This window comes from Crocodylus porosus, unplaced genomic scaffold, assembly GCF_001723895.1.
Source record: "Crocodylus porosus isolate Cpor-Errol unplaced genomic scaffold, CroPor_comp1, whole genome shotgun sequence".
In the NCBI taxonomy this organism is placed as follows: domain Eukaryota; kingdom Metazoa; phylum Chordata; order Crocodylia; family Crocodylidae; genus Crocodylus; species Crocodylus porosus.
Genome location: NW_017728910.1, coordinates 23,758,993 through 23,769,567, shown reverse-complemented (window position 1 = coordinate 23,769,567; position 10,575 = coordinate 23,758,993). Strand labels below are relative to the sequence as shown.

Sequence of the window (10,575 nt, the reverse complement as noted above, 5' to 3'; positions counted from 1 at the left end):
ATGTCCTCTACTGCCCAAGAAATGAGTGAACCTGGCTTACTAGCAGCTGAATAAAACAGGAAGAAACTGTACAAAGTGGCATGGGATGCTTGTAGTGATGCCATAGGAAGACCCTGACATTTGGCTAGAGCTGTCACTTCTCGGAGGCAAGTGCTTTAGCAAGAACCTAGAGCCCTTTGTGGCAGCAGCGCTGATAGGAGCTTTGTGTTGCTGCTGCTGTCTTGCAGACAAAGGGCTGCTAGCTGCATCTTTGTCTCTTGCATCCTAAAGGAAGGAAGGGGAGAAACAAGAGATGTGGCTTTTTCCATTTTTGGACGGTAGGAATGTTTTTAATTCAGAAATCGTGTTTGTACTTACATTAGGTAATATCACAGTCTATTTTACAAGTTGAGGGGATGAGGATGCATGGACCAGTTACACAGAAATCCTGTGAGAGGACTGAAACTAAACGTGAAGAGGTTTAATCCGAAACAAATTGAAACGTGTCAAAGGTTTGGTGCGAGTGGAAATGAGAGGTTATGTACCAGACAAGTACAAAGGATGAAACTAACATAATTTACAGTACTGGGTCTGCATGACCATTGGTTTGCCCATTTCTATGAACAGTCTTGTCCCCGCTCCCGTGGCGGAGATAGGGGTCAGGTCTCTCAGGACTTGGTCTGGTCTGGTCTGGTCAGGTCAGAGGGGAAAGCAAAATAATCGATGGGTGAAGGTCACAACCCATGTTGAGCTGGTCCCCAGGATCATCACTATGGAAAGCGTCTTCCACTTGGATAGTCAGGGGGGTCTGCACCAAGAACTGCGCTGAGGACAACTAAACCAGCCCCAAGAGCCCCTGATCTCAAACGTAGAAAAGTCTCACCCTGGAAGTGCTTACAAGGAGGTCGTCATCGTAGAACTTGGTTTCTATAATAACATTACCGCTGTGGAAGGAAATTTCAGAAGAGAGGTTGGTCAGTCTCTACTGTTCATACTTCTATCTCCGCCAGTACTCGCTGGCTTCACTGAACTCTATCAGCAATGAACTGGCATCATCACAAGCAACCTTCCCTCTTATCAACCCCTTGCACCACTTCCTGCATTTTCCTTGAAATGGAAAAACTTGCTGACTGCATTCCAAGCAAGGGAGCGGCTTTCCCTCTCTTTTCCAAGCTTCTGTTTACTAGGTTACATATCACGCTGTCGGCTCACACAGTTATGAATGGTTAGCTGCTTCGCGACACTCCTAACAACAGAATCTAACAGTATGCCCAGCTGCTCTTGCTTAGCCCTCTGCTGGGAAATGCGTAAAACAGCAACCGTGCTCCCTGGTTTGCTCTTATGTGACCTCTAACGCTGGGGAACTGCCTCTACCAGGGATATTGTTTCTCCCAGAAACTGCTTAATGTGTGCACATCTTGCAAGCTGCAGTGGAAAGAAAGCAGGCAGAATGCAGCTTTTGGTACGATTCCAAGCTACGTGGGTTTGAGTGAGTCAAAGCCTCCATGAGCCGGTCTAATTGAGAGTGTTTTAAATGGAGCAGCAGCAGGTGACTTGATACCAGGGTCCCCAGCACTGCTGAACCAGTGCCCTCAACAGTGGAAAACGTGTCTGTAGTTTCTGGCCTGCACTGGAAGTGAACAGTCTCTCAAGTCCTCCTGCCCTTCCAGAAATTCAGATGGCAGAAAATCTAGAATCATAGAAAATTGAGGTTGGAAGGGACCTCAAGAGGTCATCTAGTCCCACCCCCTGCTCAAAGCAGGACCATCCCCAACTACATCATCCCAGCCAAGGCTTTGTTTAGCCGGGTCTTGAAAACTTCCAAGGATGGAAATGCCTCCCTGGGTAACCTGTTCCAGTGCTTCACCCCCCTCCTAGTGAGAAAATTCTTCCTAATATCCAACCTAAACATCCCTTGCTGCAACTTGAGCCCACTGCTCCTTGTTCTGTCATCTGCCCCACTGAGACCAATCCAGCTCCATCCTCTTTTGAACAACCCTTCAGGTAGTTGAAGGCTGCTGCTAAAACCCCCCTCACTCCTGTCTTCTCTAGACTAAATAAGTCCAGTTCCCTCAGCCTGTCCTCATAACTCATGTACCGCAGCCCCTGAACCAATTTAATTGCCCTCCACTGGACTCACTCCAATTTGTCCACATCCTTTCTGCAGTGGGGGGCCCACAACTGGTCACAGGAGTCCAGATGTGGTCTCACCGGTGCTGAACAGAGGTGAAGAATCACTGCCCTTGACCAACTAGCAATACACCTACCAACGCAGCCCAGGATGCTGCTAGCCTTCTTAGCACTAAGGGCACGCTGCTGGCTCCTGTTTGGCTTCTTGTCCCGTCACCCCCAGGTCCTTTTCTGCAGAGCTGCTGCCCAGCCAGTCAGTTCCCAGCCTGCACCGATGCAAGGGATTGCTCCATCCTAAGGGCAGCGCTTTGCACTTGTCCTTGCTGAACCTCATGAGAGTCCTTTTGGCCCAGTCCTCCAACCTGTCTCGGTCACTCTGAATCCTAGCCCTACCCTCCAGTGTATCTACTACTCCCGCCAGCTTGGTGTCATCTGCAAACTTGCTGAGAGTGCACCACATCCCATCTTCTAGGTCACTAAAGAAGTTCCCAGTCAGCCTGGAAATCACCTCAGGGGGTTCTTGTGCAGTACCAAGTGATGTTTTTAGAGCCAAACTCTTAAGGGGGTGAAGCTGCAGGCGACTTCGGGCTGAAGGAAAGGGACCAGAAAAGACACGCCTTGAGGCACTGGGTAGCCCTTTGAAAGGATTTTAAGAGACCTTTGGAGGGCAGGATGGAGAACTGGGAGGCCTAGAAAGACTGGTGGGAACTTAAGAGGAGAGGGACTAGAGGGCTGGAAAATCCCCCTTGCACCCTGGATCATGCAGTCCTTGCTCAGGTGTTCCCCAAAGAGGAGAGCTGTTTTCCTGCTGTGCGCCAGAGAATGGGCTCATGTGCAGTCAGTATATTCTCCTCCCCAGTGTTTCGCTCAGTGTTTAGCATCTCTTCATCTCTCTAAAAAGGGCTGGAAATAGAAATCCAAGATGGCAGAGCTGCCTCAGGTCCCTTGCTGAGGGTCTACCTTCTTTCCAAGCAAGGAGCAATGAGGGGAAAATTGGAGAAGAACAGCCTTTGGGGAGGATACAGACATCTTGTGTTGTGACCAGCTGATCTCAGCCAGAGGCCTCCCACATCCTTCTATCTCAGCTGGTGACTGGCAAAGAGATAAGGTTTGCTGGCTCATGTCTAGGCTGGTGCTGGGATGTGGGGGAGTTGTTTTTCTTTTTAAGGAGACCCTTTAGGAAGCAGCAGTCTCCAGGACTGCTTTCCATCATTTTACCAAAGCCTCTGTCCCTCAGCTCCTAATTGGAGTGATGCCCTGGTACCATGGTTCTCAACCTTTTCTAGACTGAGGGTGCCCCTCCATAACTCCTGAATTTGGTGGACGCGGCGAAGAATTGCTGCTATGCTGCCTCAGCTTCATGCAGCGGTTCTCAACCAGGGTCCTGCAACAGCCAGGTGGAACTGCCCTGCCCACCTCCTGCAGAGCCAGACCAGGAAGGGGCACAGTCGTGCCAGCTTCTGCCTGCACTGCATTCACCTGATGAACATAATGTAGGCAAGAGCACGCAGCTTCACCTGCTCCACACACCTATTTCCAGGAGACGCATGCAGGGTCAGACTGACTGGAAAGAGGGAGGCAGCACTGGGCACTCCAGCTCTTCCCAGTCAGATGCCACAAAAGGCACATCAGGAAGTTTCACTCAGTCACAGCACTGGCTGCGCGAGTGCTGCAATACTCCTGAAAGGCTCTCGTGGTACCCTAGAATGCTGCAGTATCCCAGTTGAGAACCACTGTTGTAGCATATGCATCTTGATCCAGCATTGCCCTTCCTACTTTGCTCCTCTCTCCTCTCTGCGTGATCTCCAACAGCACCTCCTCTAAAACAAAGGTGCCAGTTAAAGTAAGTTTTACTCTGACATGGTGCTATGTGACTAATGGTTATCTCGTATCTGAAAAAAAAAGGAAAGACAGCTAACGGCTGGCAAAATTGTACGGTGTTGAAATAAGCACTGGTAGTCAATGCTGGGTCTTGTGAGCAATCCCCATGTGAAAAATCTCTACAGAGTTTTCTGAGGAAGAGCCAGTTCTCAATAACTGGACTCTGAGAAGAGGTTAAATATCTTGGCTGGGATGTGAGGGGTGCTAGGATGAAATATTCAAAACTCCTTCAGAGGTCACCTTTAAAAAAAAGACAGCTCTAGTGTCTAATACAGGATCAATTCCAGTTTCTTAAAAGTTTTATTGGCTATATCAAAGCAAATGAGGCCTATGGGAAAGAGGGGAATGAGGTTGGCTCTATTCCTTTAAATCTCAGTAGCAGTTAATATCGAAGCTGACTGAATGCTGATAGCAACTTTCCCTTCTCCCCTTCCAATTTACATTTTCAGCAAGCCTCCACTTTCACTCCCGCACCCCCAAGGAAATTCAGGTGCACTAACCCCATGCCACTCACGTTAAAACGTTAGCTGGCATCATCTGTGATTCTGGTGCAGCTTCTATCAAGGACTGCCAAGTGTTTGTGGAGTTGGGGATCACGAAGCCAAATTCAAAGAACCATTCTGAAAGGCAAAAAGGAGAGGCAGACACTTCAGATTATCCCCACAACGGTCTCTCTACCTCATCACGCCCCCAGAACCGAGTGCCCACCTAACATCCTGCTAGCAGGTTATTTAAAATCAGAGGGGAAACACTAGAGATGAATGTACAACTCAAACTGTACTAAGCATGCTCCTCGCCTCCAAACTAGGTGTTTCCTGTGTCCTTTACAGACAATCTCTACATAGCTGTGACTGTTATGTAACTCCACATTCAGTGGACATGCAACCCAGCCGGACTAGGAATAAAGAGGTCAGTCCTTCCACATCAGGCCAGCCTGAAAGGAGTAGGTGCACAATTAACAGGAAAGAAGACTATAAGCTCAGTATGCTCATGCCCCCAAAAGCAAGTGTAGCAATGTGACAAAGTATATAGGATTTTGCAGTTATGAGTCATATACAGAAGCCTTATAGGAACTGCAGTACCAAAGCATACCACTGCTCCTTCTAGTTCACTATCCATCCTGATAGTGGCCTGCCCCAGATGCTTCACTGGACTGTGCAAAAATCCCTGTAATAGACAGTCAGGGGGGACCCGGCTTGCAAAAGAAGGTTTCTCCCAGCCTCAGGCAGCTTGTAGTGGTTTTAGGCTCTGAAGCACAATTACCAAACTACTGGCATAAATGTATATGGAGAACTTGTGATATGGGCTTCAGTACTTGGGCCCGTTGCTTCCAACGTGCGTGCGGCCTTGATGGGATTCTGAAAAAAACATGCTTAGTCCACTGTATTGCCAGCAATCCTGGCTGTTCTACAAAGGACCAATTTGCCACACGATGGCATGGCTGCACATGGCCTATGAGGATACCTTCTAGACACTGCCCTTTGAAAAAAACTTTCTGTTCCAGTCGGAACTTTTCCATCTGTTCTGCTGAAGAGAAGTTCAGCTCCCGAGACACAGCTTTGCACTTCAGGATTTTTTTGGGAACTCGAGCTGTCAAACAGAGGGAGACAAACATTATTCAGACCAGGAATGCAATGAACATGGCTGCTACACGTACTATTCCATTAGCCTTTGAAATCCTGCCCGGTGCTAATAGAGGCTCAAAGCTCAATGAGGGCAGAAGAGCTATGAGAGAGGCTCATTTTACATGGCTCAGAATGGGTTAAGGCTGAATGCTTTAAAAGTCTGTGGCAGAGGCCGGAATTAGAACATGTGCCTCTTGACTTCTAATACCTGGCAATCTCCTACTAAAACTGTACTTCCCCAGGTTAAAATGTGACCTACAGCACTGAAAATTACTTTACAATGTGCTCAACCTGGCAAGCAGCTGGAAAGCTGCTCCGCACATTAAACAGGTAACACTTCTTGCTTCTGCTTCCTGCCTTGGGCTCTGTGAATCCCAATCAAATGCAAATTGCTGCTTTCCAGCCCAGCAAACACTATTCTATCCATGTTGTGTATGTATTGGGAGCTGTCCCTTAAATATAGAAATCTGTTCACCAAAATAACCATCCTGAGATGGATCGTTGTCTCAAAATCTGTACTGAGCTGGACAATCAGAAATGTCTGTGTGGCTGAGCTATTGCCGTCTCTCCCTGCCCTAGTCAACAGGAAGATATACTTGATGATAAGATTTTTTTGTCTTTGGGGGAACAAGAGAAGGGGGAATCTGGAAGCACCAGCTAATGGGCTGAAATGTCCTAATAACAAGGATAATGGGGAGATCAGTATGCTACTAAACTACCAAGTCCTTCACTCTTGAGCAATATGATCCATATATATTCTTACATCATACCAGTCTTTTCATATAAATGTATTTAATAATAGAGACAAGGGAATACAGATGGAATGTACTTTTTATGAGCGGAACTGCTACTAAATGAAAGCCTATCAAAAGGTCCAGGAGCAGACAGTAAAGCTGCTGTTCAATAAAAGGAAAAACCCATCAAACCCCAGGCAAATCCATTTAATGGAGTGGGACCTCAATGCAGTGCTGGCTTAGAGAGCCAGAGGGGACCAGAATGTGAACTGCACTTTAGTCTTAGGGAGAGTACAGATGCCAGATCTTAGAAACCTGGTTTGGAGCTCCCTGAAATGTCACACCCTCCCCTCCCTAATGGCTTCGGACTATTTTTGCAGAATTAGGAAGTATACTAGCTCTTCATGATTGCATTTCAACATGGAAAAATGTAGATTATTTGTTAATTTACAAGTAGCATCTCATGCATATACATAAAAGGTAGACTGATTTTTAAATAACAGCATTTGAATCATGATTTAAAATCATTGGGCAGAAAACCTGGATTGAAATAATTCATTTTAATCTTGTTTTGCTTTTATATTTTATGGTTATTTTGCTGAAGAAAATGTGATTCTCGTTGCTTGGTGTTCATTAGAATACACTAAGCTGCAAGTTGACATGGCCTTTACACTACATGGGAGTCTACTTCTGCCTAGCCAGGAGGATAAGCATTTATTTAAGTGATTAAATACCTTAACAAATATTTATTCAGATTCTTAATTTTTTTACATTTTTATTAGGTTAGAAAATGTCAAATAACAGTTATTTACTAGCTGAATTGCTCTGCATCAAGCTGCATTTGGATAGAAATAGAAATTCAATTAACAGGCGCAAAAGCCACATTTTTCAATTTTTTTAATTAAGTGTGCAGGATGCATAAAAGCAATTTTATAAACACTTGCATATGAAATTAACTGACTGTTTGAAAGTGGAACTATTACAGTGTGTTTCTAATTGCAGTGTCCTTCAAGATTTTTTAGAACTAGCAGATATCAGCCTTTCACACGTAACTTCTGGTCACAGATGGGAAGAGGAGTTTTTCCTGCTTTCCCAACTCGTGTTCTGCACTTACAGTTCGATAAACGGAAAAGAAGACCAAACTCTTTTTTTGCACCTCCAAAGAGGCTACCGCTGGCAAAAGCTCTCTCTGCACTTAGAAAATGACTTTCTTATTTCAGTGACTTCACTTTAAAAAAAAATTCAACTGCAACTACTTTAAATATTACTTTACTTGAAATGGAAATAGTAAGCATGGGTTTAATAGAGGCTGTCAGGATTTCAAAATTAATTTAAAATCAGCTTATTTTTTACAAATATCTATTGAAGTCCAATAGAAACCCAGTGTAAATAAACATTCATTGATCTTTATCCCATTTGCTATGTATTTGCCTCTACTATCAATAGCTGGGGGCTTACCATGAATTGCCATGACAAAGCAATACCCTCAAAGACGCACATGCTACATATCTTAAAGTCTTTCAGGATCTCTCAGGTCCATCTTAAACCTAAAAGCTCCTTAGGATGCTTGTCCCCACTAGCCCTCTTGGGAAGCCATTCCAGAATACCTCCCCCTTCTGCTGGCTGGAAATGACACGGCTCCTGTCTCGGTTTATTCCCGCTCAGGCTGTACTCCCTCACTCTTAGGCAAATATCCTTTAGATTAAGTAGCTCTCCTCCCTTCTGGCGTTTATCCCCCCTGACTTATTTATACAGAATCATCATATTCATCGCATTCCTGTGAGAGAAGATTGTGAAATAAAGTCTTAGCAAGGCCTTTCTCTGCACCTGCTGCTGTTTGAATTCAACTTTCCTGAGCCCGGTTGACTAGCATGAGGACTGTATCCAGTATTCCAGGAGGCCTTAACTATACCTTGTACAATGGCATTTATTAATAGCCCCATGTGGGATAAAGTCCCAGAACAGCTCTGAAATAGGCAAGTATTGCTTCTTTTAACAGGGAGAAACAGTCAAAGGCAGAAAGAAATTATACAGCTTGGCAAGTGAGAAAACTGGGAACAGAACTCACAAGTCCCAGCTCCTAGCCTTTTGCTTCATTCAGAAACACATGCTCCGGCAACCTACGGTACTTAAAATTAGCCAAGAAATGTAACAGGTTATTTGGCTACATTGAAGGAAGAGGATTCACAAGTTGCTAGTGCAGGGGCAGGCAATTATTTTTGACTGAGGGCCTCTGAGTTTTGGCAAGCTATTGGGGGTTGCATGACAGGCAGCCAGGGCAGGTAAATATTAATTTTCTAAATTTTTTAGGGGCCCCACGGGTCGGACAGAATGGCCTGGCAGGCCACGTCCGGCCCACGGGCTGCATTTCACCTACCCCGTGCTAGTGCCTCTGAGGGGAAGCTATCTTAAAAGGAAACCAGAAAACAACAGGAACACCTGACTTGATATTTTCTGCTTCCTCAAGCCACCTCATTTCTCCCACGGGTCCTGTCGGCTATTCTGTCTTTTCAACGCTTTCTCTACGCAGTGGCTAGCAAAAAAAGGCAAAGCAGAACCACCCCATGATTTGTGGAATGAGGTATCAAGCAGCAATATTTTACTTGTTAGTAAAGGGAAAAGTTCCAACGATTTAGGCTAGTTCCCTATATAAAAGGACTTGCTGTACTGAGGTTTTGATGCATACTGCTGAACACACTGCCTCTGTTTCAAAACTGGTGCAGTATGTTTCTGATTTGAAAGTTTTCTCTAGGTATGTGATGCTAGCAGAGTAAATTCCTATGCACGTTAACAGGAGCTTTGCTAACCTGCTGCTGGAAAAGCACTGGTATGAGATTAAGGGGACTCTTATAAGCAAGGCTGAACTGGGTGGAGTTCAGAAATGGTTGGATTAACTTTTACCACAGTGCTTCCATCTTCCAGCTTTGAATCACGACCCTCCCATGACAGCATTAGCCTCCTTTTTGCAGAGATGGCCGGTCATTTCTAACTGCAGTGGACAGACTGGGCACTGGATGAGGGGTAGCAAACTTGCTTCGCTTCTGTCTCAAGTTAGCTTGGAACCCAGATCTCTAGTTGAAAGAATAGCAGATTAACCATGTGCGGTATAGTCCCCTATGGCCGAGACTACCCATCCCCTCTACTCTGATAGTGTTATCATCATTTACAAAGGGGTAATGCCTCCCGTTGTCCACTCTGGTACCATATACCTTTACAAACTGGTGGCTAGCCTGTGACAGTAACAGATTTCCCAATTCATACATATGCCTTTATTCTTCAGGATCCAGTTGCTTCCCCCAACGTGCACACCAGTAAGTGACACTGATGTAAATACAAGGCCAAGTTCACTCCACTCTTTACCTGCCCTTACATGCTGCTCACTTAATCAGAAAACCCCTTCTGCGTGAATTTGCTGAGGCCAGACCAACCCTATGCGACAGGTTCTCTACACTTGTAAGCTCCTTTTCAATTGCCTTCCATTATGGATAAGCTTGCATGGGATATTAAATAGGAAAGCACTTTGTCGCAAAATGAAAACATAATGGGAAATGGAGCACTGTGCTAGGCCTGTAGGAATGGATTCCAAGGGTAGAAAAGAAAAAGCCTTCATACCATTACCTAGGACAGAAAAAAGAAATGGAAAGCAAAGATGTAAGACTTCTCACCCCAAGGCACTGCAAGAGTTAAGCCTATTTTCACCTTGCGCCCACTGACTGCAGCGGTGCCCACATACATTACCAGCCCATGATACCCAATGCAGCCACACAATACCTTCATGCTCCACTCCCGGCACAGACAAATCTTCTGTTCCTTGCCAGAGGATTTTCCCTGTCTCTGCATCCCGAAGATTCATCCAATTTCTGATTGAGAAGCAATTAAGGAAAAATAAACTGGGCCCGTTGTTAAACTCTGTGTCCACCATCCTTTACCACATGCTGAAACAGGGTTGTTTGAATTAAGCAGCTGAGTTGCAATAAACTTTGGACTGGCCACACAGGACGCATCCAGACAAGTGTGCATGTGTGCTACGTAGCACTGCAGACCTGTCTTCAGCACTGTACACGCCGCACATGCAAGCATTCCTTGCACTGCTAATTTGCAGCACGGGGGGTGGAAATCCTGCTGTCAAAAAACCCCACACTAGATAAAAGTGGGGTGATGCATGTGGCAGCAGTGTGTGTTGCCTGAAACCAGAACCTGGCCAGCCAGAGCCACACTCTGACTGT

The 10,575-nt window shown here is 45.6% G+C and overlaps 1 protein-coding gene across 1 annotated transcript; it reads right to left on the bottom strand.

Moving 5' to 3' along the window:
• Positions 1-295: 295 nt before the first annotated feature.
• PDE6D (phosphodiesterase 6D) lies at positions 296-10,209 on the bottom strand. Its single transcript, XM_019532864.1, has 4 exons — positions 10,121-10,209; positions 5,455-5,580; positions 4,505-4,610; positions 296-923 (listed from the first exon to the last, which is right to left on the bottom strand). The coding sequence occupies exons 1-4, from the start codon at positions 10,200-10,202 to the stop codon at positions 842-844; spliced, it is 396 nt and encodes a 131-aa protein (XP_019388409.1). The 5' UTR covers positions 10,203-10,209; the 3' UTR covers positions 296-841.
• Positions 10,210-10,575: the final 366 nt, after the last annotated feature.

Bases quoted from the DNA above. Each gene is read 5' to 3' on its own strand.
- PDE6D (XM_019532864.1), bottom strand. From the start codon at position 10,202: ATGAATCTTCGGGATGCAGAGACAGGGAAAATCCTCTGGCAAGGAACA. The intron at 5,581-10,120 runs GTATTGTGTGGC...TCTGTTTGACAG, and splicing joins GCCGGGAGTGGAGCATGAAG to CTCGAGTTCCCAAAAAAATC. The intron at 4,611-5,454 runs GTATCCTCATAG...TTTGCCTTTCAG, and splicing joins CAAAGGGCAGTGTCTAGAAG to AATGGTTCTTTGAATTTGGC.